General features: G+C 39.5%; 2 protein-coding genes across 6 annotated transcripts in view; both read right to left on the bottom strand.

Moving 5' to 3' along the window:
- Positions 1-12,794, bottom strand: part of TMEM168 (transmembrane protein 168) — a 47,920-nt gene extending 35,126 nt beyond the window's left edge. The window contains exons 1-2 of one of the 4 annotated variants that reach the window (XM_043872213.1): positions 12,666-12,794; positions 6,852-8,105 (exon numbers count right to left, since the gene is read on the bottom strand). In XM_043872213.1, coding sequence (XP_043728148.1) covers positions 6,852-7,979 — 1,128 coding nt within the window. In that variant the 5' untranslated portion in view covers positions 7,980-8,105; positions 12,666-12,794. Of the gene's footprint in view, positions 1-6,851; positions 8,106-9,468; positions 9,486-10,440; positions 10,457-12,149; positions 12,510-12,665 lie in introns of those variants that run through there. The other 3 variants (XM_043872212.1, XM_043872215.1, XM_043872214.1) reach the window with 3 other exon arrangements.
- A 10,217-nt stretch (positions 12,795-23,011) lies between these two features.
- The window catches only part of BMT2 (base methyltransferase of 25S rRNA 2 homolog), a 78,558-nt gene continuing 73,721 nt past the window's right edge, over positions 23,012-27,848 (bottom strand). For both annotated transcript variants that reach the window (XM_043872198.1, XM_043872200.1), the window contains one exon: positions 23,012-26,251. In XM_043872198.1, the coding sequence (XP_043728133.1) occupies positions 25,622-26,251 (630 nt within the window). In that variant the 3' untranslated portion in view covers positions 23,012-25,621. The remainder of the gene's footprint in view (positions 26,252-27,848) is intronic.

The following is a 27,848-nucleotide window of genomic DNA, read 5'->3' as shown; positions in this document are numbered from 1 at the left end:
ATTGACAAAGCAAGGGAGTTCCAGAAAAACATCTATTTCTGCTTTATTGACTATGCCAAAGCCTTTGACTGTGTGGATCACAATAAACTGTGGAAAGTTCTTCAAGAGATGGGAATACCAGACCACCTGACCTGCCTCTTGAGAAACCTATATGCAGGTCAGGAAGCAACAGTTAGAACTGGACATGGAACAACAGACTGGTTCCAAATAGGAAAACGAGTACGTCAAGGCTGTATATTGTCACCCTGCTTATTTAACTTATATGCAGAGTACATTATGAGGAACGCAGGACTGGAGGAAGCACAAGCTGGAATCAAGACTGCTGGCAGAAATATCAATAACCTCAGATATGCAGATGACACCACCCTTATGGCAGAAAGTGAAGAGGAACTAAAAAGCCTCTTGATGAAAGTGAGAGAGGAGAGTGAAAAAGTTGACTTAAAGCTAAGCATTAAGAAAACTAAGATCATGGCATCCGGTCCCATCACTTCATGTCAAATAGGTGGGGATACATTGGAAACTGTTGGCTGACTTTATTTTTGGGGGCTCCAAAATCACTGCAGATGGTGACTGCAGCCATGAAGTTAAAAGACGTTTACCCCTTGGAAGGAAAGTTATGATGAACCTAGATAGCATATTAAAAAGAGAGACATGACTTTGCCAACAAAGGTCCACCTATTCAAGGCTATGGTTTTTCCAGCAGTCATGTATGGATGTGAGAGCTGGACTATAACGAAAGCTGAGAGCCAAAGAATTGATGCTTTTGAACTGTGGTGTTGGAGAAGATTCTTGAGAGTTTCTTGGACAGCAAGGAGATCCAATCAGTCCATCCTAAAGGAGATCTGTCCTGGGTGTTCACTGGAAGGGCTGATGTTGAAGCTGAGACTCCAATATTTGGCCACATGATGAGAAGAGCTCACTCATTTGAAAATACCCTGATGCTGGGAAAGATTGAGGGCAGGAGGAGAAGCGGACGAGAGAGGATGAGATGGATGACACCACCGACTAGATGGACATGTTTTGTGTAAACTCCAGGAGTTGGTGATGGACAGGGAGGCCTGGTGTGTTGCAGTCCATGGGGTCACCAAGAGTCGGAAATAACTGAGCGACTGAACTGAATTGAAAGAATTTAAGATAATCTCATAGAATACTGAGTAGAGCACAAAAGATTAAAGTTAAATTTAAAATGTTAATTGCATCTCACTGTTCTCCACAGTGGCTATGCCAATTTACATTCCATCAATGACGTTAGAAGTTTCCCTTTTTCCACACCGTCGCCAGTATTTATTATTGTAGACTTACTGACGATAGTCTAAAAAAACTGAAAAGAGAACTACCATATGATTCAGAAACCCCACTCCTGGAGATAAATCCAGAGAAAATCATAACTTGATAAGATATATGTACCCCAATGTTCACCACAGCACTATTTACACTAACCATGACATGGAACCAACCTAAATGTCCATCGACAGATGAATGGATAAAGAAAATATGGCGCATATATACAATGGAATACTACTCAGCCATAAAAAGAAATTGAATAATGCCACTTGCAGTAACATGGATGGACACAGAGATGATCACATTAAGGGAAGGAAATCAGAGAAAGACAAATATGGTATCACTTATATGTGTAATCTTAAAAAATTATGGAATGAACTTATTTACAAGACAGAAGCAGACTCACAGACCTAGGAAACAAACTTATGGTTACCAAAGGGGAAAGCGAGGGAGGGAGGGAGGGATCAGTGAGGAATCTGGGAGTAACATACATAAACCAGTATAGGAAAAACAGTTAAACAACAAGGACCTACTATATAGCAAAGGGAACTAAGGTCAGAATTCTGTAATAACCTATGTGGGAAAAGAATCTGAAAAAGATTATGTGTGTGTGTGTGTGTGTGTGTGTGTGTGTATAAACTGAATAACTTTGCAGTACACCTGACACTAACAACACTGTAAATCAACTATACTCCAATTTAAAAAAAAGTTAACCGCATCAAAAACACAATGCCTGCATGACGGCAGAAGTTATCAAATAGCAACTAATGCATACACAACCCGATAGAGGACTTCCTGGTGGTCCAGTAGTGGAGAGTCCGCCCATCAGTGCAGGAGACACATTCCGACCCCTCGTCTGGGAGGATTCCACATGCCAGAGGGCCACTAAGCCAGCGCACCATAACTGCTGAAACCCACATGCCCTAGAACCCATCCTCTGCAACAACAGAAGCCACCACAATGAGAAGCCAGTGCACGGCAACTAGAGAGTAGCCCCCACTTGCAGCAACTAGAGAAAGGCCATGCATAGCAAGTAAGACCCAGCGCGGCCAAAAGGAATAAATACCAATTTTGATAGATACATATTAGTCTTGAATAGCTAAATTAATACCTTGCTACTCAATGGGTTTACTTCTATCTACATCACTTTTAAGATTTTCAGATGGTCTGCAGAGTTTTAGGCTCTCCTCCCAAATTACTTAATTCTAGTCTTTAGAATTTTAACAAGATCTCCACATGATTCCTACGTATATCAAAGTTTGAGAAGCACTGGCCTAAAACAAGAGTTGGCAAATTCTGTAAAAAGCTAGATAATGTTACATTTTGCAAGCTATTAAGTCTCTTTTTTGACTATTCAACTATGCTGCTTACCTGAAGATAAAAAGATCAACACATAAGAAAGTATAATTAAAGATGTATATACACCTCGAAAAAAACAGAGCCCCAAAATACCTAAGGCAAGAAAATGACAAAATTGAGAAACACACAATCTAGTAATTTAACAGAGATTTTCAGTATCACTGTCTCAGAATGAAACAGAAAATCAGCAAAGACATAAATACATGACCACCACCACCAACCAACTTAACCTGGCTGATATTTACAGAATGCTTTAGTCAACAACAGCAGCAACTTATTCTTCTTAATTAAACATGATGTATTCTCCAGAAGGGAGCTTCCCAGATGGCTCAGTGGGTAAAGAATCTGCCTGCAATGCAGGAGACAAAGGAGATGCGGGTTTCATCTCTGGGCTGGGAAGAGCCCCTGGAGAAGGAAAGGGCAACCCCACTCAAGTATTCTTGCCTGGGAAATTCCCACGGACACAGAGCAGGACGGGCTACAGTCCATGGGGTTCCAAGAGTCAGACCTAACTTAGCGACTAAGCACACACACACATTCTCCAGAATATAACACACGATAGACTACAAAACAAGTTTTAGAAAAACACTAAAATCATAGAAACTATGTTCTCCAGTCACCTGGACTTATATTGGAAATCAATAATAGAAAAAATCAGTCCTGGGTGTTCACTGGAAGGACTGATGTTGACGCTGAAACTCCAATACTTTGGCCACCTGATACGAACAGCTGACTCATTTGAAAAGACCCTGATGCTGGGAAAGATTGAGGGCAGAAGGAGAAGGGGATGACAGAGGATAAGATGGTCGGATGGTATCATCAACTCAATGGACATGGGTTTGGGTGGAATCTGGGAGTTGGTGACGGACAGGGAGGCCTGGTGTGCTGCGGTTCATGGGGCTGCAAAGAGTCAGACACGACTGAGCGACTGAACTGAACTGAATAGAAAAAATGTGGGAAATCCCCCAAAGATTACAGTATCACACAACAAACTTTTAACTTCAACATAGATCAAAGAAGAAATTTCAAGGAAAATTAGAAAATATCTTGTGAGACAGCATAGTACTGCTTTAAGTATGAGATATATAGAACAATGGAACAAAGAGAGCTCAGAAACTGTTTTTGGACAAAGGTGCCAAGGCAATTCAACAAGAGAAAGGATAGTCTTTTCAGCAAATGGTGCTGGAGCAATTACAAAGCCATAGAGGGATGGGATGGGGAGGGAGGTGGGAGGGGGATTCACGATCGGGAACACATGTACACCCATGGAGGATTCAACTCAATGTATGGCAAAACCAATACAATATTGTAAAGTAAAATAATAAATAAATTTAAAAAAAAAGAAAAAAAAATTCCTCACCTCATACAATAACAAAATGGATCATACAACCTAAATGTAAAAGCTAAAATGATAAAATAAAGAAAACTATAGGAGAAAAATCTTTGTGACCCAGGCCTGAGGAACATTTCCTTAGATATGATCCCAAAACTGCAGTACATAAAAGAAAAAGTTGACAAATTGGATTCATAAAGTTAACAGTTTGCACTCTTCAAAAGATATCATTTAAAAAAAGAAAAAAAGACCTCCCTGGTGCACACCGGCTAAGAGTCCACCTGGGAATCACTGCAGAGGACACAGGCTCAATCCCTCATCGGGAAGAGCCCCCATGGCATGGAGCAGCTGAGCCCGAGCCCCACAGCTGCTGAGCCTGCGCTCCGGAGCCCACGAGCCTAGCTACTGAGCCTGTGCGCCTAGAGCCTGTGCTCCGGAGCCCACGAGCCCCAGCTACTGAGCCTGTGCGCCTAGAGCCTGTGTGCCGGAGCCCACGAGCCCCAACTACTGAGCCTGTGCACCTAGAGCCTGCGCTCCGGACCCCACGAGCCCCAGCTACTAAGCCTGTGCGCCTAGAGCCTGCGCTCTGCAGTAAGAGGGGCCACCGCAATGAGGGGCCCAAGCACCACAATGAAGGGTGGCCCCCACTCACCACAACTGAGAAAGTCCATGCAAAGCAATAAAGACAAAGTAACAAAGACCCATTGAAGCCAAATAGAAAAGAAATAAATTAATTAAAATTTTTAAAAGAGATAAGCCACATAGGAGGAGAAAAGTGAAAGTGAAGTCATTCAGTCATGTCCAACTCTGCAACCCCATGGACTATAGCGTACCAGGCTCCTCTGTCCATGGGATTTTCCAGGCAAAAGTACTGGAGTGGGTTGCCATTTCCTTCTTCAGGGATCTTCCCGACCCATTTCAAAATCATATACCTGATAAAAGGCTTCTAGTAAGAATATTTTTAAAACCCTTAAAATTTAATCATAAGACACAAAACCCAATTTAGATCAAAAAAAGATTTAAACAGATACGTCAGCAAAGGTAAATGAATGACTAACACACACATTAAAAGACACTCAACATCATCAGTCATTAGAGACAGTTTAAATGCATTTAAATTTGATTAAATGCAAATTAAAACCACAATAAGTAACCACTCCACATCTACATTGAGGGGCATTCTCAAGTAGATCAACTTTAAGAAAGGAGAATGGAAGGTAAGAATCTGGAAACTGATTGTCTTAAAATTATCTTTGCTGACATACTCAATGGAAAGCTTCTATACACCTCCAGTAGTACACATACCATGTTTAAGACCACTTGTATAAGAAAAGAAGAATTTAGTGACTTAACAAAATATTTGGTTAACAGGATTTGATGATCTGGAAAGGTGTCAAAAACGAATGAGGCTGATTTGGAAATGAAAAAAAAGTAGGGGTGGGAAAGGAGCAAGCAGCAAGGACAGAGAAGAGGAAGTGAAAGGAGAACTCTTGGTCGAGTTCTCACCCACCAGCATCGTTCTGACAGTCCCGAGCACTGGCAAACAGTTGTTTGTTTTTTAAATCATCTGATTGACTCCCACACAGGTTCTGTGCCCTAGCCCGCAATGACTAATAAAACGCACCATGCCCAGCCAAGTCTCCACATCTTCTCTTCAAACACTCGTATCTAGAAATCACTCCATTGCAACTAACTAGTGCAAAGCAGAGAACTGCACCAAGCAAAATTCACCTTCATTTTTGCCCTACATCCCAACCTGATGTATTCAAATTATACTATTTTTCAAAGTGTTATAATAATTACTGGTTTACATGCCTGCCTCTTCTGCCTCCCATTAGAGACTGCCTTCTTTAATGACAGAGGAAATTTTCATTCATCTTGAGATCTTCAGCCTCAGTATGCTATGGGATTTTCCAGGCAAGAATACTAGAGTGGGTTGCCATTTCCTTCTCCAGAGACCTGTTATATAGAACAGTCAATAAATGTTCAGAGAACGGAAGGCTGATATAAACTACAGATATAAACTCCAACCATTTAATTTGAATGTCTTTGTCTACAAAAGATTTTTTTAAAACATATTGTAGGCAAATGTATTGTAAAACTAATTTTTCCTTTCTTAGGAGAGGCTCTAATCTGAAGTTAAGAATTTGATATGGGGACTTCCCTGGTGGTCCAGGGGCTGAGGCTCTGTGCTCCCTCCCAATGCAGGCAGCCTGGGTTCGATCCCTGTTCAGAAAACTAGATCCTGCATGCCGCAACTAAGAGTCCAAACACCACAACTAAAGATTCTGCATGTCTCAACAAAGACTGAAGATCCAACATGCCACAACTAAGATCCAGTGCAGCCAGATAAATAAAAAAATCCTTTAAAAAAAAGAATGATATGTTATTACATATCTAATCAACTTCTATATAAAACCTTTAGGGAAATGAGGAGACCAATGGGCTAGACAGAAGCTAGGCAACCTCGTTCTGGCTAGTACCAGTGACTCTGGATATGTTTTCTGATTTTTGGTTTCTTCATGTGTAAAGTGAAAAAATTAAAGAACAATCTCTAAATATGCTTCAAATGTTAATATTCTAAGAGTCTTTAACCCATGAAGTGTTTCATTAATCAACAGTCAGAAGATAGGAGGCATATCACATGCTGAGTATTCCTAATATTTTCATACCTCTTGCTAGAAGGCAAATGAAATTATCCTGTCAATATTCATTCAGTACTCAATTCCAGAAAGAAAACTAATAAGTGCCCCACCCTTGACATCTACTTCTGAAATTATGAGCTTGACCTTTCGGTTCTAATAATTCAACTCTTGAAGCAAACATTTAATCACATATCATAGGCATTGACATAATAAACAAACTGTAAGCTTACCTGCCAGGAAACTGCTCCCAAAATTGCTGTTGCAAGAAGACTGAAAAAAACTAACTGCTCTGAAATTAAGCAAAAATGACGCATCCCTTTGGATGCCATGATTCTGTCAAGGCTATTGTTATCTACTCTGTGGGTAAAACACACCTTATGGCAGTCACTTAGTTTGGTATGGAATCCCCAAAGAGTTAAAAGAAAAATAATATGGCAAATCATCCAGAAAATTCCAAAAATGGAAAAGCCTGGTATTACAAAATACCAGAGATGAGTGTCTCTAAGTTTAAATGCTGAAAGAATGAAAAATGTAAGCTCGATCATCCCAGTGAAAACAACTGAAAGTCTTCTGCAAATTCTTCCACGGTACAAAAAGGGTTTCCACCTTTCAGTCACTGAAAGTCCACTAAAATAAATGTCAAGGAAAGGATCGGTTATCAGGCAAATAAAAAAACATGCAAAGGCAACTGGATTTTTGGGAGTTTCCAATGAGGAGAAAAACAGCAAGACTGCGAAAATAACTAAGTTTGGAATAGCTAGAAAAGACTTCATTCTCAGGTCGATGATCAGCATGGCCAAAGCTACAACAAGTAAAATGACACTCAGAGACTTTTCCACCAACATAGTTGTGCTGGCGATGGCAAATCCAACAAGTTCCAGAAATTCAACTGTGGTTAGTAAGGTGGGCCGATGACGGACATAACCAGAAATTCTCTCCACCAAAGAGCATAATATCCTTAATACTATGGAAGTTAGAAGCAAATATTTGGTTGATTCTTCTTTGACATCATTTTTAAAGGATGAATTATCAAGAAAACACAGGAGGCCAAGCAAGAATCCAAACCAAAGATTGGAGAGACTTAAACTTGCTGCTTCCATTGAAAAATAATAATAGAGTATGCTGGCAATTCCGAGAACAAAAAGACCAAGAATAAAAATGACCAAAATTAAGGAATTTGCTGTTTTTTCCCATCTTACATAAAGACCTAAGCATATAGCAACCAATAAATTGATTCTGGCTAAATAGCCAAGGTAACGCACTGAAGAATGCATGTTCACTTCTCTGTTTACTTCTTCCAGTCTTGTCATTGCTAAATAGAGACAATGACTAAAGCAGTAACGCAGTGATTTACACATTAATCTGTCAATCTGGGCTTTCTCCCCACGTTATGAAAATTAACTGCTTGTATTTCATCCAGCAAATCCAATGTATCTGTAACTCCTATTTCAGCACTTCCTCTGGTGGAATTTGTTTACAGTGATCTAAAAAGAAGAAAAAATATTTCACTGTTAATTTTATGTAATTTACCTTTTACATATATCTTTCTTAAAAAAAATAATGACTAAGTGAGAAATAAACTTTGTTTGGATACCCAGTTTAAAATCTGACTTGCGTGTATCTAAATGGTAACTGTCTCTGGCTTAAAAACTCTTCAGTTTATCCAAACAAAACTGGAGATTTGTTCTACTTATCCTATGCTAGGACTGTATGACCAGGTCGCCATCAACAAAAATTTTTCCAGAGATGGTAAGGAATTCACCTAACCCATTTTTATTCCAATATCCAGTTTTTCAACAACGCGCAATGATGAGATATTCAACTCAGCTTAAATGTAGCAGATAGGTCTGGAATAGTGGAAAGCTAGTCAACTCAAACAAAATGAGAGATGTCATTATTACCTCTAATTTGAAAAGCACCAGTATCCAATAATAGCAACCATTACCACCTGCCTAAAATCCTCCACATCTTTTTACCGGTTACTTCTAAAATGCTATAAAATCTTAGTCTCAACACTGTTTCACTAATAAACTTATTAGCAGTTTAACTGTATTAAAATTACTCAGCCACTAAAGTTGATCCATCACTCTCCCTGTACTTTTCCCTCCATTAAGTTACTTTGATGATCAAACATACAATCTCTGTAGCAAACCAATTCTGGACCTTTCTAGTCAAAACTGTAAAACTGAAATGCTGACCAATATTTATCATAAAGTAAATTTTAAAATCTATGATTTTACTTTTAGAAACTTACCACAACAATTATTTGTTAAAGGACTCAGATAATTATTTCAATCTTAAGGACCCCTTCAGGTTGCACTTCAAACATGACACCATCAAACAAAATGATTTAACTATCTATTAGATAATTCTTCAAATTTTCTAGTATGCTATTTCAGAAGAAACGATACAGGCAAAGGTTTATGGTTGCACTGAATATCCACTGAGAACTCAACAAGATTAAAAACTCAGAAAGTAACTACTTTGCAATCAGCTTATTTCTGCTTTCTAATAGCAGGACACTAAAAGAGCCAAGAGAAATATGAGATAACCTGAATTAACCCTGAATTACCCGTACGACTGCAGAAGAATGACATTGGGTGACAACTTTAGGGTCTCTGGGAGGTTCAAAGTACTATTACTAACTTACAAGTTCAACAAGTATATTTTTTACAGCTAAGTTTATTTAATTAACTAAGAATTATGATTTTCAATCATTCCTTAAGATACCACACACCACTACAGAAAATATCTTCCTTTGGTATATTTAGGTTTTATCTTTTTACTTAAGTATGAGAAACTGACACTATCTAGAATGCACTACATTTTTAAAAACATCACTTATACCTGCTATATAATCATTCAACAAACATGCTGGAATACACGTCCTCTAAGGGTTGATGGTACAGTCTGGGTTCAGATGACTGAACACTGTTGGAGGAAAAAAAAAAATCACACACCAGACTAAATGATTGCAAGTCAACTCATGAGACATACTTCTGTGTTTCTCTAGTCAAACTCAGTCTCTGGGGCTAGGCAAGCCTCTCTTTCCTATTCTCAAATCTCTGACATCCACTTCTGACCAAATTCTTACCAGCTGACTTTGTCTCCAATGAAGTCATCAAAAGTGAGCTTACCTGAGTTTCCAACACCACAAACTCACCTATATCTACCATCTCCTGATTTAATACAAGAAGGCTCTCTGCCCGATCAAAGGCTACATCTTTTAGCTTTACATGTGACTCTTCCTCATGGTCTCTTCCAGAACTTCACACACTCTCCTCTCTCCAAACTCCTACTACTCTTCTCTTATCCACTGGTGCTTAAACATTTGCAAAGCTCTTTTAAAAAAATGATACCTATATATACACACACACACACACACATACAGAAACAAACTAAAACTCAGTAATCCCTATCTCCTCCTACAAGTTCAGTCATCTGTCCTCTCGACAGCCAGTATTTGATTGTTGTGTGAGTTACTTCTCACACAACTAAACCACGGTTTCCACTACGCAACAACAAACTGCTCTGCCAAGTTCTAAAATAACCTAAATTCCTAAATCCCATAAGTACTTTACACTCATTATCTTGTACATTCATCAAACAACCTTTGACATTTTTTACTCCCTTCACCTTCTGAAACCTGCCCTTCCTTGAGCTTCCAAAGACCAGTCTTCAGAATTTCTTCCTAACTCACTGATCTCTCCTGTCTCCTTGCAGGTTCTTCATTCTGAATCTATCCTTTGGATGTTCAAACCCAAGCCTAGGCCCTTCTCTAGTATACACTTAAATGTGTATTAATATATATTAACCTACCTGACAGAAATGAAACCACTAGCTCTGTCCTGCACTGAGGTGAAAGCTTAGAAAAAAAAGTAAAGGAAAACACGTAAATAATAAAGTATAGCACATTCATAGCATGGAATATATGCAGTTAATATGGGCCAAAATCAACATGGCAGAATATTATTTTTTTAAATGGCTAATTCACAGACGTTTTCCCCCATTTTGAACTTCTTTAAAAGACAAACATGCTGAATCAAGAGAGTAAAACAACAAAGCAGTGCAATCCTTTTCACTGGGTCTGCCAGCACAAATGATTCAGTGGGAATTACTTGAGAGGCAGATAAAAAAGGAGCACAGAAGAGTCCACTGAATACAGGAAAAGTTAATAACTGTCAGGTCTGTTTTATAGCATCCTATATACTATTCTCACCACCTATATTTAATGGTCACCAAGTCCTGCCCACTCTTCTTCTTAGACACTTCTTAAATGTTTCTACTTCTTTCCAACCTCAAGATCATAACCCCAATTTTGGTCACTATCATCTCATGGCTGAATGTCTCCCTGTATCCACTCTTGCCCTTCTCCAAGAAGTATACAAAAAGCCAATACTTGTCACATCATTCTGTTATGTAAAAGCCTCCAAAGACTTCCCATTACTCTAAGCAATAAAGTCCAAACTCCTTACAATGCCTTAGGCGGCTTTCCTCATTGGATGTGAGTAACTCTCCCGCCTCATCTCTTACCATTCTTTGTATTCTAGCCACACGGATCTTTCAATTCTGAACTACACTAATGCTATTCCCTCTCCAGGTGTACTCCTTTCTCTCCTCCAGACCCCACCGTAGGTCCTCACACCTGGCTCACTCCTACTCTTCAGATCTCAGCTTAAATCATTTCTTAGGGCAATCACCTTGACTCATTTATATGATCCACGTATTTTCTGTATAATAGGAAAAACATTGATCATCAACTGTTTAATATCTGCATTCCCCACTAGATCACAAGGTCCCTGAAAGTTTGTCTTCAAAACTGTACACCCAGGGTTTATCAGAAAGTTTGACTCCAAGTAGATATTCAACAAATACCTGAAGAAATGAAGACTGATACAGAAGTAACTATATTTAATAACAATGTCAATCAGTTATAGGACGCATATTAATATACAAAGAGAATAAACAAGTTGTCTAATAACCCACAACTACGAAGTCATAGAGCTAAGGGAGATACCATGAATGTTTGGCTTGTTTCTCTCTCAGCCTTACTCCAGCCTTCACTTAACTCATCCAAATTCCTCCAAACCAGCAAGTTCTCTTTTACGTCCTTCTAGATAATGGTTCACTGAGCCCAAGAAACACTATCACATGCATCGTCTTCTGACTCAGAAACTACTTACGTCCAGTCTAGGGGAAGTGTCAAAAGCTGAAAGAATCTACTGAGCAGCCAGGGTCGGGGAATTCCAGTGCTTCGGTTCTATGAATTCATGAGAACAACTCTTTGGACCCATCCCACACGAGGAGAAAGGCACCTCGAATATTAAAGCCCTCAGCAATACGGCAGCAATAGCAATTCTTCTTCCATTCTGCCTCCTCCTAGGAGGAGGCCTAAAAAGCAGCCCGGCTGTTGGGGACCACAAGTGGGCACCCAGCTGAGTGGGGAACCGCTGGGGGATACGGAGAGACGCCCTGCCTTCCATCCTCCACCCCACACCATCAACTTCTCCCCAGGCAGGTATCCCTACCTCCTTCCCGCGAGGCCGGCCGGGCGGAGCTCGGGGCCCGCACCACGCCGAGCCCTGCGCGCTGTCCGCGCCTGGGTCTCGCCGCCCCGCCGGTGACCCCGTGTCCCGGACTCGGCCGCTGCTACGAATGCTCTCTCAGCCCTCGGAGTCGGCCCTTGGGCCAGCAGGGGAAAGGAAGGGTCCTTGCGGCTGAGTCTGCGATTCGGAGCGGGGACACGGCACTCCAGGGGAGTCGAGGGCCCCACGCCACACGCACTAGCACACGCCAGTCTCATCGGAAACTTTCTCCGTTACTGGCCCGGCTGCGGCCGCCATATTCCCGCCGGCGGATTCGCGACCGTACGGAACGCCGCCGGAGTCAAGCCGCGCGACGCGCTTCCTCCGCGAGACCCGGCAGCCGGCCCCTGGCCCCGCCCAAAGCCGCCGCACCGCCGCGGGCCCAGCTGCTCTCGCACTGCTCCACCTGGGGCACGAGCCGTCGCCTCGGCGGACCTAGAGTGGGCGGGGCACTGGTACCTGGAAGATCACGGAGGATCGGCCGTGTCCGTCAAGCTTCTAGGCCGCCGCCTCGGGTTGGACCGAAACTGGGGCAGGATGGGCAGGCCGACTACCCAAGGACAGTAACTACCGTAGGAGGCGTTGCTGCTCTTAAGTATATATCGCATAATATATGGCTTTGTGTCCACTGAGCGGCTAAAAGCCCAAGCTCCTTAGTCTCGCCTTCAAAGCCCTTCTGGCTTCATTTTCTAATTAAAGCCTCCCTTTAGTCCACCGTCTCGGTCTTTATTCCGCCAACAACGCTGAGCTCCCCAGTCCTGGCCTGCCCCATTCCCCTTCTCCCCCAGTCTCTTACGCGTTCACCCGCCCCACAGCCCGAGGGTCTTTCAGAGTGCAGGGCTGATTCTCTTTTGTATCTCAACTCTGAATAAACCTAAGGGGATAGTACTCAGAGGCAGCGTTTCACAACAGCTGTGGAGCTGATGATTTGCATTCTGGTTTTTCCTATTCGAATGTGCGACCTCGGCTTCTCCATCTAAAAAATATTGTGAATATTCAGGGAAACTTTTTTCCCCCCTGGAATCATAAGGTACTCAGAAAGTATAAATCCCCCTCCCTCTCCAAGAAGCACTTCCTGTTTGCCAGTCTTCTGTCCCTACCATTATTTTCTACTGTTTATAGCTCTTGGTGGTGGCAGTTTAGTCGCTAAGTTCGTGTCCGACTCTTGCAACACCACGGACTGTAGCCTGCCAGGCTCCTCTGTTCACGGGCTTCTCCAGGGAGAGGTAACTATTTAACTTTAATCAGCACACTCCAGGGTGGGTAATTAGCATTTGAAAGATTAATCAGAACTCTTCAAAGTTGGATGCACAAGTGCCTACAATGCTCCTGCTGTTGCTGCTAAGTCACTTCAGTCGTGTCCGACTCTGTGCGACCCCGTAGATGGCAACCACCAGGCTCCCCCGTCCCTGGGATTCTCCAGGCAAGAACACTGGAGTGAGTTGCCGTTTCCTTCTCCAATGCGTGAAAGTGAAGTCGCTCGGTCGTGTCCAACTCTTAGCGACCCCATGGACTGCAGCCTGCCAGGCTCATCTGTCCATGGGGTTTTCCAGGCAAGAGTACTGGAGTGGGGTGCCATTGCCTTCTCCGAGTGCCTACAATATCAGTAAGTAAATCTTCCCTAGAGATGTGTTAATTAGAATAAAAGATTAGAATTTTTCATTGTGGAAATAACTGATGGTCAGGATATGTGGCCAGCTAGACTATTGTACAGGCACTTCTGTCTTTGCATAAATGTGGTATGTCTGTTGAGTCTAGCAGAGGGACACCCATCAGAGTGGCTCCTTTGGAGTCTAGACTTCTGTTTTGTACCTTGTCACAAAATATTGTCTGTGTGCTGTTATTTTGTGTGCCTGCTTGTTGATAAATATTTGTGTAGTATTCTCCTGTCTGAGACTTGCTTTCATTGTAGGACACTATCTAGGGCCAAGGGAGGATATGAGTACCTCTCACCCATCTTCAGTTGTTGAAATCTGCCAGCATTTACTAAAAGGACCCGACGATTGTGAAAGCCAAGTGCTGCTTATATTCTTTCACCGTATTTCTTTCATTTATCATTTCCTATCAACTTGCACTGCCACTATCTGAGCTGAGGTATTGACCCTGAATTACTTTAGGAGCTTCAATGCTGGTCACCTCCCTGTCAGCCTCACCACAGCCTAACCCACCACACGGGGCCCCTGACAGATATACTCTGCAGACACTGTGTCACTTCTTGTATTAAAATCAATGAAATATACAAACTAGAAAAATTAAGTCCAAACTTCCTAATATGGCACCTGAGGCCCTGAGGGGTTTGTTCTAAGCCCCAACCCCTTGCCTGGTGCCATTTATCTTGAAACTACAAGTATTAGGGTCAGTTCTTGGACGTCTGCCACATGGATAGCCAAACACCTGGATATGAAACAGCCACCTGGGAACTATTTCAGTGACAGAATTCAAGCTGCAGTTACTGATGACAGTGTAATGATCCTAACTGGGACATCCATTCTTCCAACACTCGCTTCTCTGCAGGCAAGATCTGTGTGCTCCAGGCCAGGAATTTCACCAGAGGAGTTACTTCAGATTAAGAACACCTGTTGAAAATAGACTCATAATTTAAAAAAAAGAGGAGGGGGCAGCACCTATGGCAGGGGAAATGGATGATCTTACCATTTCAGTCCTGTGTAGAAAGGGGGTCATAGATAGTTCCTACATTATTTCTAAGTTCTCTCTTATTTTTCTCCTACTTCTTTCAATTCTTCAATCCTGTTCTAGGGCTAAATCAACTCAGGTTTTCCATAAGCAATCTTCTTGGCCTGATTCTTTTTTATTTCTATGTATTACTTTGAGATTACAGTAATGTTATTTCACCTCAAACATATCAAATCTTTACAAAAACACAAGGATGTAAATGTTTTCATCACCATTTTATAGATAAAGTATCCAAGGTCCAGAGAAACTACACTGTCCTAATGCAGGGACTTAAACCTCGGTCTTTGGGCTTCAAGTCCTAGGCCATCAAGTACAACTTTCTACCATTCCCCTCTACAGGAAGCACAATCTCATCGTTGCTGTTCAGAGTAAGCAGGGAAGGATTACAGTGTTCAGTCCTGGTACACTTACTGTAATCATCTGGAAGCTCTTCAGCCTACATACCCATGCCGTCCAGATCAATTAGAGTCACCCCTGTAGTGAGTCCCAGGTAGTGCGTTTAAAAGACCCTCCCTTCCACCTCCCCAGTGATTCTAAAGTGAAGCAAGAGTTGAGAACCACTGAGTTATTAGTTCCGTTAGTGTAGTGATTCTCCAAGTGTTAGAAATGCAGATTATCAGGACCTCCCCCCGAGGTCAACTGAATCAGAAACCCAAAGCGTAGAGCCCAGACTTCCGGATTATGTTCAGATGTATGTATCAGAAAGCTCATAACTGACTTCATAAGTAGGTGTTCCAGAGCAGATGTGGTGCTCCTCAGTGGTAAAGTTCCTGATTCCTTCCCCCTTGTTGCTCTTCTATTCAGGGCATAGCTCCTGCCTCAGTTCAAGACGGTTGCTTAATTTCCATCTCTCACTTCTGAATTCTCATCAAGAAGAAGAAGGAAGTACAAGAGGCAAGGGTATTCCCCCTCACCCCTACTTTAACGACACTTCTTGGAAACTGTATAAGACACTTCGGCTTATGTCACACTGACCAGTATTTAGCATTTATAGAGTCTGAAAAATGTGCCATGTTTTTGAGTGGCCACATCCCTATCCAAAAACCAGAGTTGTCTTTCTGAGAAATAAGGGAGAAAAAATAATAGATGACAAGAAGCAGTCTTTTCCAGAGCTTAGTTAACTAACTTTGCATCTCCTGCCTCTCCTGCATTGCAGGCAAATTCTTTACCACTCAGTCACCAGGGAAGCCCTCTCTACTGTATCAATGATGGCAGATTTTTGATCATGTGCTTGAACCATGATTTAGTGAACATTTTCCTTAAATTTAAAAGTTGAGGATGCATTTGCTTTTTACTGTTGAAAATACTACAATGGTGAGCACTTAAGCTCATTGCACTTGTGATATTATTACATTTTTGATTATTATTTTGAGATAGATTCCTAGATGGGTTAAAGAATATGAATGTTTTTAGGACTCTTAACTAATACTGCTGATTTTCTTGCCAGAAAGGAATCATTTCTGTGTTACCACTGCCAATGAACTACATTATCAACTACAAAAACATTTCATGTTTTGTCTTTGAAAGATTTTTGGGGGGACTAATTTTCCTTTGACATTTTAAAAAAGTTATTTTTGGCTGTACTGGGTCTTCATTGCTGCATGGGCTTTCTAATTTTGACAAGCAGGGGCTACTCTCTAGTTTTGGTGCGTGAGCTTCTCATTGCAGTGGCTTCTCGTTGCAGAGCACAGGCTGTAGGGATTGCGGGCTTCAGTAATTGTGGCACACAGTCTTAAGTTGCTCCGTGACATGTGGGATCTTCCTGGATCAGGGATCAAAACTTTGTCTCTTGCATTGGCGGATAAATTCTCTACCATTGAACCACAAGGGAAGTCACTTCTTTGACATTTTGGAAATAATGCAGGGACAGGCGTCACTTACATTTGGTACTTCCATGATGAGAGATGCCCATATTTAGGTAAATTGCATCTAAACTGGCTGTGAACAGTGTGCCAGAATTTCATGAACAGATTTCATTGATATGTACCACTAGATGCAACAGTGCCAGGATATGCTATTCTTCAATTTTAAAATTTTTCTGTAAAGTTTTTCATGCTTTATATTAATGCTAATGAATTTCTTTTCTTCAGTTACATTGTCAGTCCTAAAGAGCACAGATATTTATTGCTTACAGTACCTAGTCTAGTGTAATAGTGTAGTAATGAAGCTTCAATTGATGAATCAAGCAAGGCTCTAAGGAGATGGTTTGACATTCTAATTCCTATTCTGTAGCTCATTCCAGTTGGCACCATTCTCCAGGTCACCGGGGTCCCTCCTACCTTGATAATATTTCTCCTTACACAAGCTCGAGATCTTTTCCTCTCCACCAAAATATTATCTTCTTAACTTTCAAATTCCTGACTTCCTACTTTCCAAGTAACCTGCACTCTGGTACTTTGATCTATACTCATATTTCAATGAAACTAAAAAACATGTAAGTTCCTTTTTACAATCAAGCCATTAGCCCCTCTGTCTTAAGACTGTTTCCTAAGCATCTTTCTACTTATAGGCAGGCTCCAGGGATTTAGCCTGCTTACTTCTCTTCTTTCCAGCAATCATGAATTTTTACTTCTAGGCCTGCTTTGGGAAACATGTTATCTACTAGATTCCTAGTGAAAAGGCCTGGGGTGATTTAAAAACTATAATTATTTCTGAATTACTTCATCTTTCCTACATGTTTTAGCATGTCTGGGCAAACTCACATCCAAACAGGGGACAGAAGTTTGAGGGAGAACTAAATTAATAATGGCCATGGCCATGTTTGTATTCTTTTTCCTTGGGAGAAGAGAATGGGAATAGCTAAAGTGGCATTAGTTAACTGTAAGAAAGATTTGTAGGTCTAGGGTATAAGTGTAAATAACTTAAATGGAGATCTGTAATAGCCTCAAGTGGAATATATCTCTGTGACAAGTCATTCTCCTCAATATCTGATTCTCCCCACACCAGCTCAAAGGTATATGGAAAAAATGTCATAAGGAGACTATACTGATTTACTTGGTGGTGACTGCCCCTTCAACATGTTAGATATACATGCAATTCAAAGATGTATGTGTATTATCCTGGCTTTTCTCTGTGAAGAGTTGTAAATAGGCTGAGAGCCAAGAAACACTTTCAGGCATTGTTTTGTCTTTTGGGTAGTGTTTCCTATTACTATTATGGTTTACATGGGCATTCGAATCCAACAATGAAAACAAATTTATGTTTTACAGTCTTCTAACTATTAATGACAAATTCAAGAGACAGTCCTGCAAGTCGTTATTGTTCAATGGCTCAGTCATGTCCAGCTCTTTGCGATCCCATGGACTGTAGCACTCCAGGCTTCCCTGTCCTTCACCATCTCCCAGAGTTTGCTAAAACTTAATTCCATTGAGTCAGCGATGCCATCCAACCATCTCATCCTTTGTCGTCTCCTTCTCCTCCTGCCTTCAATCTTTCCCAGCATCAGGGTCTTTCCAATAAGCTGGCTCTTTGCATCAGGTGGCCAAAGTATTGGAGTTTCAGCTTCAGCATCAGTCCTTCCAATGAATATTCCGGGTTAATTTCCTTTAGGATTGACTGGTTTGTTCTCCATGCAGTCCAAGGGACTTTTAAGAGTCTTTTCCGGCACCACAGTTTGAAGGCATCAGTTCTTTGTGCTCAGCGTTTTTATTGTCCATCTCTCACATTCATACATAACTACTGGAAAAACCAGACCTTTGACTATAGACCTTTGTAGGCAGAGTAACATCTCTGCTTTCTAATATGCTGTGTAGGTTTGTCATTGCTTTTCTTCCAAGGAGCAAGCATCTTTTAATTTCATGGCTTCAGTCACAATCTGCAGTGATTTTGGAGCCCAAGAAAATAAAGTGTCACTGTTTCCATTGTTTCTCCATCTATTTGCCATGATCTTAGTTTTTTTGAATGTTGGGTTTTAAGCCAGCTTTTTCACTCTTCTCTTTCACCTTTATCCAGAGGCTCTTAAGTTCCTCTTCACTTTCTGCTATAAAGGTGGTATCATCTGCATATCTGAGGTTATTGATATTTCTCCCTGCAATCTTGATTCCAGCTTGTGCTTCATCCAGTCTGAAATTTCACATGATGTACTCTGCATATAAGCTTATGGCCTAATTCTTCATATTTTCTTTTAATTTCAAAAACAGGTTTCATTTTTGGTACTGCTGATAGGCCCAATCTTAGAAATTGTTAAAATATAATGCCTCCCCAGTAGCTCAGATAATAAAGAGTCTGCCTGCAATGCAGGAGACCCAGGCTCAATCCCTGGGTTGGGAAAATCTCCTGGAGAAGAGATTGGCAACCCATTCCAGTATTCTTGCCTGGAGAATTCCATGGACAGAGGAGCCTGGTGGGCTACAGACCCTAGGGTTACATATAGTCAGACACTACTGAGTGACTCACACACACACACACACACACACACGATGCAAAACAGTTACCAATATATAAAATTATTAAAGACAACCAGTGACATTAATAATAAATGTTTTATATTATTGCAAAAAGTGGAATAGCTTTCTATTAATTGAGCAAAGGTGTTATGTTTAAAAAGAAAATTCACAGTTGAACACTGCTTATATAGACTCAAAATTACTACTCAGTAGTGCCATCTGTAACAAAATTCTTATTTGAAAAATACATACTAAACTACCAAGCTCATTCTAAAACAAATCTGGGATGAAACACACATTTAAATCCGACTTTAAAATAAATTGATTCCAATTGTTATGGTTTGAATTTCTCTAAAACAAAATAATTCAAGGAATTAGATCTGGTAGACACAGTGCCTGAAGAACTAGGGACAGAGGTTTGTGACATTGTACAGAAGGCAGGGATCAAGACGATCCCCAAGAAAAAGAAATGCAAAAAGGCAAAATGGTTGTCTGAGGAGGCCTTACAAATAGCTGTGAAAAGAAGAGGAGTGAAAGGCAAAGGAGAAAAAGAAAGATATACCCATTTGAATGCAGAGTTCCAAAGAATAGCAAGCAGAGATAAGAAAACCTTCCTCAGTGATCAATGCAAAGAAATAAGGGAAAACAATAGAGTGGGAAAGACAGAGATCTCTTCAAGAAAATTAGAGATACAAAGGGAACACTTCATGAAAAGATGGGCACAATAAAGGACAGAAATGGTATGGACCTAACAGAAGCAGACGATGTTAAGAAGAGATGGCAAGAATACACAGAACTATGCAAAAAAGATCTTCATGACCCAGATAATCAGAATGTTGTGATCCCTCACCTAGAGCCAGACATCCTGGAATGGGAAGTCAAGTGGGCCTTAGGAAGGACGGACCACTACGAACAAAGCTAGTGGGGGTGATGGAATTCCAGCTGAGCTATTTCAAATCTTGAAAGATGATGCTGTGAAAGTGCTGCACTCAATATGCTAGCAAATTTGGAAAACTCAGCAGTGGCCACAGGACTGGAAAATGTCAGTTTTCATGCCAATCCCTAAGAAAGGCAATGCTAAAGAATGCTCAAACTACCGCACAATTGCTCTCGTCTCACACGCTAGTAAAGTAATGCTCAAAATTGTCTAAGCCAGGCTTCAACAGTACGTGAATCATGAGCTTGAACAGTTCAAGTTGGATTTAGAAAAGGCAGAGGAACCAGAGATCAAATTGCCAACATCCGCTGGATCATCAAAAAAGCAAGAGATTTCCAGAAAAACATTTACTTCTACTTTATTGACTACATCAAAGCCTTTGTGTGGATCACAACAAACTGGAAAGTCCTTCAAGAGATGGGAATACCAGACCACCTGACCTGCCTCTTGAGAAATCTATATGCAGGTCAGGAAGCAACAGTCAGAACTGCAGATGGACCAACAGACTGGTTCCCAATCGGGAAAGGAGTATGTCAAGGCTGTATATTGTCACCCTGCTTATTTAACTTATATGCAGAGTACATCATGAGAAATGCTGGGCTGGAGAAAGCACAAGCTGCAACTCAAGATTGCCAGGAGAAATATCAATAAGCTCAGATAAGCAGATGACACCACCCTTATAGCAGAAATTGAAGAACTAAAGAGCCTCTTGATGAAAGTGAAAGAGAATGAAAAAAGTTGGCTTAAAACTCAACATTCAGAAAACTAAGATTATGGCATCGGGTCCCATCACTTCATGGCAAATAGATGGGGAAACAGTGGAAACAGTGATAGCCTCTTTTTTGGGGCTCCAAAATCACTGCAGATGGTGATTGCAGCCATGACATTAAAAGACACTTGTTCCTTGGAAGAAAAGCTATGACCAACCTAGACAGCATATTAAAAAGCAGGGACCTTACTTTGCCAACAAAGGTCTGTCTAGTCAAAGCTATGGTTTTTCCAGTGGTCATGTATGGATGTGAGAGTTGGACCATAAAGAAAGCTGAGTGCTGAAGAATTGATGCTTCTGTGATCTAGAACTGTGATGTAGAAGACTCTTGAAAGTCCCTTGGACAGCAAGAAGATCCAACCGGTTCATCCTAAAGAAGATCAGTCCTGAATATTCATTGGAAGGACTAATGTTGAAGCTGAAACTCCAATACTGTGGCTACCTGATGAGAAGAACTGACTCATTTGAAAAGACCCTGATAAGATTGAAGGTGGGAGGAGAAGATGACAGAGGATGAGATGGTTCGATGGCATCACTGACTCAATGGACATGAGTTTGAGTAAACTCCGGGAGTTGGTGATGGACAGGGAGGCCTGGCGTGCTGCAGTCCATAAGGCTGCAAAAAGTCAGACATGACTTGAGTGACTGAACTGAACCGAAGACAAAATAGGGTTTAGAAAACCTAATTACTTTTCTCCCTTGGTAATATCTAGAGGTCCTTAACTAAAATGTTAGCTATTGTAGCATGGTAGTTTCTTGGGGATTATGTAATTTGTGTATGTGTGGAGTGCTCACTCTCATCTGACTCTTTGCAACCACATGGGCCACCACTAACAATCTTGGGGAGCTTTGTGTTCAGTGGATCGTGGATTTGAAGTTTTATTGTAAACTTTTATGGACATTCTGGTTTTGAGGAAGAATAAAATTATCATGATACCAACATTCTTTGTAATAAACATTTGTATTATGCTTTTTTGGACTAGTAATTTAGAGGAATATTTTTCACCTTTAAGTATGTTATTTGTTCAGTTGTGTCCAACTCTTTGCGACTCATGGACTATTGCCACCAGGCTCCTTTGTCCATAGAATTTTCCAGGCAAGAATACTAGAATGTGTTGCCATTCCCCTCTCCAGGGGGTCTTCCCAACCCATCTGAGTCATTTGCTAATAATTTCCAACACCAAGAAGGACCCAAATCTTAAGTCTACATTTCTCTTACCTAGTATGTAAACTCTTGAAGACGAATAGCATTGCAGCCCTGTGCTCAGAAAAGTGTGGGAAAATGGAGCAAAAGCTCTGTTCTATCTTTTTCTTGCCTTTTACAATCAGAATTTTAGTTTGCACTCTTCTAGAGGGATGAACAATATATCCCTCTTATCTACAATATGTTTGTGATTTGCTAAACCGTTTTTCTTTTGTTTTACAACTTTTTTTTTAACCTTTTCAATTGTTATGAAACAAACTAATGGAGTTAAGCAGGGGCAAAGGTATAGGAGCAGTAGGCAATCATTCCTAGATACCGATATCAACTCCATGTAGAATGCTTGTCATCTTCATTAGATCATGTTCTATGAAAGCAGGGGGCTGTGAGCATACCAAGCCCTGCTGTTTCCCCAGCATATTGTACATGGTAGAATTCAAATGTTTCTTTCCTGAATAAAGAATTCCTTCACATTGTGAGAAACCCATCTGCTGCCCTAAAATAACTGATATACTTAGGTGATTTATCTTGGATGTAATTTTCAAGGAAAGTAGGATATGATATAGTTGACAAATAATGAACAAGAATTTATGTTGGTTGTTGTCCTCACTCGTTGGTAAATAGTATGACAATAGGGAGGTCACTTGAGCTCTCTGAATCTCGGTGAATGAATTTATGAAATTAAGGGACTGGACTAGATGAAACCAGCTAGAAAATTCTAAGTCATTTAAGTTTCAAATTGCTCCCTAATTCTGAAATCGCTTAGTGAGATTACGTCAAGACCACAAAACTTTCAATTTGTAAATAACAGACAATGAATATTAGAAAATTTAAAATTTTTAATAAATGTGCTTTGTTCACAAAATGTGAAAAAATACAACAAACACAAACATACATTTTCAGGTAAGCCACCTCCCACCACTTGGCAACTACCATATAAACCACTTGATCTAGTCATAATCCTGAAGAAACCAAGCAAATGATCATTTGTTTTTGAAACATCAAATTGTTTTGGAGATACTGTTGTGAATGTGACAGGAGGCCCCTTAACTTTATATCCAAATGAAATCATTTTCAAGAGTACCCATACAGTATTAGAAGGCTCTATGGACTTCTCTTGTCATTATATAGAGAATCTGGCTCCAAGCCACAGGAATGCTTACATTTTAACATTTATATGTTAAATTGGCTTTGGTGGATATTAATACATATTAGTTTAAATCCTGCGCCAACCTAATTTTGAAGATGAATTTACAGTAACAAATGAGATTTATATATCCAAACAAACTTATACTAAATCAGAGTATAGGTTTTTATAAAGAGATATTTCTTTAAAGTACTATTTAAAATACACCATGCACACTTTGGAGCATAAGCAGAATCAACATCTGTAAACAATCAGAAGATTTTATAGCACCAACATTTTAGCTGTAACACAAAGGCTAAATCCAAGGTCAAATACTTATACCAGCCTCTCAAAAGTATGGTTTTCATTTACTTTCAAAGCACTTTCGTCTCGTATGTTGTTTTCTTTGCCCTTAAGACGGCATTTAGCCCAATCACAGAAAATGGCTGTATGGTAAAGGGGGTACTACCAACACACGTTTCTATGTTACCCTCAACACAGTACTTTTTTTTCCCCTCCTTCTTTCGGGTGAACTACAAGATTTGACCTGTAGTGCTTAACTGGAAAGAAAGTCCTAATTTTTCTTTATAATTAAGTAATCTTATGTTATTGAAAGTAAATGCAAAACTTCAAGTTACTTCTGGCACATTTGAGCAACCAATATTTATTGCATTTACTCAACTGATTTTTAGGTTAATTACAATCTTGTTACTTTCATTAATTTAGAATTTGAAATTTACTTTGAAATATTGGGTACACACACTTAGCCGTTTATATCTTACAGGGTAAATTTTGTATTTCTAAATAAAGTCTGACATTCAAAGTTAACTACAGCAATTCACAATAAGCACAAAAACACTTTTACCAGAGTAAAGAAGTGCAGTTTATGAATTTAGGATCAACTATTGAAAATGCAAGTTTCCTTTAAAAACACACACACACAACATTAACCATGAAATCTGAAACTGTGATATTTCAGTGCAAAAACCTCAGTATGAGGTAATTTTAATGTAATAACCACTTGAAAAAAAAATCCACACAGTGGCACTCTTAAAAATGACAGTTTACATGACAATTGCTGGCTGACAAGACAACGTGGACTAAATGTTCTTAGCCATTTAAACATTTAAACTGATCTTGTCTTGTTGGACATATATTTCTCCTTAGTCATTTGCTTCTGATTCAGAAACACAGAAAGGCATTTATCAATGTGGAAAGGGAAAATTCCCACAGCCAACTAATGTTTATATATTCAAAGACAAATTTCTGCTAGGGCTTTAGATAGAAACTAGAATACCGAAAGGTCAAAACCATTTTATGAGATTACCAGCAGAGGGTTAATTTAAAAATTTTCTATATAGTTTCCAGACTTGTAGTGCAGCTCCTCCTTAACAGAAAGGTGAGGACCCTACTAAGGTTGGTCTAGGTAGAACGTAAGCTCTCTTACAAGTGCAAACCCTTTCACAAAGGTGTGTTAGGTCAGTATCGAGTATTATATTGTTCCTTGCTTAAATAGAGAATTTTGTTATGAAACCTAAATTTAAAAAAGTAAAAGTGAATTCTCACAGTTAAATATACTCACCACCAATGCCCAAATCAACAAGAAGGATATGGAAACTCTATTTTGGCAATGGTGTTTACTGTACTGTGCTAATCAAATTAGAATACATACGTTGGGGGAAACAGATCCCCAATGTCTGATGTTGCCAAATGAGCAAGAAAGAAAGAGAGTCATCATCAATTCCAAAAGGTCTAGGGAATGCTGAATCATCAGACAAAACTGAGCCAAAATGGCTTTCTATAACAGGTAACAATTTAGTTAGAAAAAAGGAATAAGATAAGTGCATCACAAAACTACTAAACCAATCTATCTCTCTCTGTCACATTTAACTTGTGAGTCATCAAAGTGCAATCTACAGCTTTCTACATACATATTTTAGTTTCTCATCACAATGGTTTAAAGTCAACACTGAGAAGATGAAAACAAAAATACATAGCAAATTATGCTTCATTTTTCACAATAGCACTAAAGAGAAAAAGGTACCTTTCTATAATATCTTAGTGCTAAATGCTAAGTAACAGTGGTTTCTGCTAGGACAGGAGTCACTCTGCATGAAACATTAAGCTTTCTCTATAAGAATAAATTTTAAAATCCAGAAGTAGAAAAAAATAGCAAACTCTGTAAACCTTTGCATTTCTTCTATGCAAACCAGGTTTTAAGTACTGAGTTCATGTTAGTATTTCTGATTAGTGTAAGCAATTAAGTTTAGGAGTCGGGATTGAAAGGGTCTTTTGCTTTTATATTAACTTAAAAGTAATATGGGGTCTTCTAGCTCATAGAAAGGAATAGAGCTGGCTTGACTTTCTCCAGAATCTGAGTCATATGGAGCATCAGGGAGCTCTGTGAAACCATATGCTAGTTGTTCATCTTCTATATCTGATCGAACGTAGCAGGAAGGGTTAGAATATTCCTCATCTTCTATACTGTTGAAATCTTGAGGAATATATAACATCCCTGGGTAGTTCCTACTAACCAAGTCACTTGTGGTTTTTAGGGAGGTTTTTCTAAATGCCATCAGATGCATATGTGAAAATTTTGAATACTTGAAACGTTTAAAGCCCAGGGACTCTATAGCAATCTTCCAGCTTTTCATCATCATAGCATGACGGTTCTGATGGGAAGAATCAGGTGTGATGATAAGCAATAAACCATTTAACACTAACAGTTCATGGGCTTTTTTGCAGCAAATCCATCGCTGGTAAGGTGATGGAAAATAAGAAAGAAGAAGAGAGAAAACAACCACATGGAAAAGTTCTCCGGGAAGAGAATCAATAGGGTTTTTCAGCTGCTTCAAAAAGGCATCTATAGCATCTTGTGCAAGCTGGAGTGGTTGCTGAAGCTGCAAGTTCAAGAAGTCACATTTATATACACTCTGCAAAAAGGAAAAAACAAGGCATACTGAGAATTTTAAGATCACTTCCATCGAACTACACAAATTTTAAACCAAACTATTTCACAGCATTTCTATATAATTCAAGTTTTAAGTATGTACCTTTCACTTCTAAATTATTCCACTTACAGAGACTTATTCAACCAAAACTTTTACTCAGAAAAGTCTGAGTAATTAAGGCTAGAGAATTTCTAGTCATCATTTTTAAAAAATGTATTTCTGAGAAACAATTAAAAATACTTTAAAAATATATATTTTTTAAAATATTAAGGCTTTGTTTGAAATTTAACTTGGATAAGAACTTACAGGGATGATTTATTTCTACACTGAGTCATACTTATGTTCACTTAAACATTTATAGTTACCTAAAACAGGCTAGTATAAAAATAACTTTAAACAAGAAATACTATGAAATGAAGATGAACCAAAGAAGTCAGAGGACAATGAAAGTGGATTTATAAATTCGTAAAAAAGCAAAATACCAAATCTTTTTAAAGTCATGTAAAGCATCTTTTCAATCCTTAACTTTTAACTATCTCAAAAGTAGTTTTAATAATATATCTATTGAAATAAACTACATATTAAATTTAACTAACGGAGTCAAGTGACCGTGAGGCACACTACAAGTAAAGAAACAGCACTGCGTCATTTGCTGAATATTAAAATTGTATGAAAATAATCCAGAATAAGAAAGCAGTTTTAAAATTAGATAAAGGTAGCTATCCTTATATAAAACAATAGTTAATTGATTATCAAAGATATGAGCTAATACCTTAGTCCCTCATTAGTGTGTAGACAAGCTGGTCACATAAGCATCTGGACTATCTATCAAGAAAAGCAATACATAAAGTTCTATTATATGGGAAAAGATTGTTTTTCTTTTTTTGTTCCTTTTGGAGGGGAGACAGAGATAGCTTTATTGAAGTATAACTGACATACAACCTAAAGTAATAACCGACACACATTTAAAGTGTACGTTTTTAGTAAGTTGTAATGTTCATACACTTTTGAAACCACTACTTTAATCAAATTAAGAACAGATCCAACACTCCCTAAAGTTTTCTTGTGCCCCTTACATAGCCCTTCCTTTTATCCTCCCTTCTTCCCTGTCACTAGGCAATCACTGATGTGATTTCTATCACTACAGATCAAGTGTGTATTTTCTAGAATTTAATATAAGTGGAATAGTATAGAATAATGTACTCTTATTTTGCCTGGCTTCCTTCATACAGCACAATTATTTTGAGATTCATTCATTTTTTTTTTTTGCATGTATTGATAGTTTATTCCTTTTTAATAGCTGAGGTATGATACTATATAAAAGATACACCACGGTTTGTTTTTCCATATACCTTTCATAGATAACTTGGTTGTTTCTAATTTTTGGCAGTAACAACTACAGCTGCTATGAGCATTCCTGTCTTTGCACAGACATATTTTGTCTTTGAATGGACATGTTTCAATTGTCCTGGCAAGTATCAAGGAAAGTGGTGGCTGGATCATATAGCATGTGCATGTTTAACTTTTAAAGAAACTCCAAAACTATTTTCAAAAGTGCTTACACTGAATTTTACATTTC

The sequence above is a fragment of the Cervus elaphus genome, chromosome 18, assembly GCF_910594005.1.
Source record: "Cervus elaphus chromosome 18, mCerEla1.1, whole genome shotgun sequence".
NCBI classification, from domain to species: domain Eukaryota; kingdom Metazoa; phylum Chordata; class Mammalia; order Artiodactyla; family Cervidae; genus Cervus; species Cervus elaphus.
The sequence above is the reverse complement of the archived record's forward strand: the minus strand, read 5'-3'. Positions and strand labels throughout refer to the sequence as shown.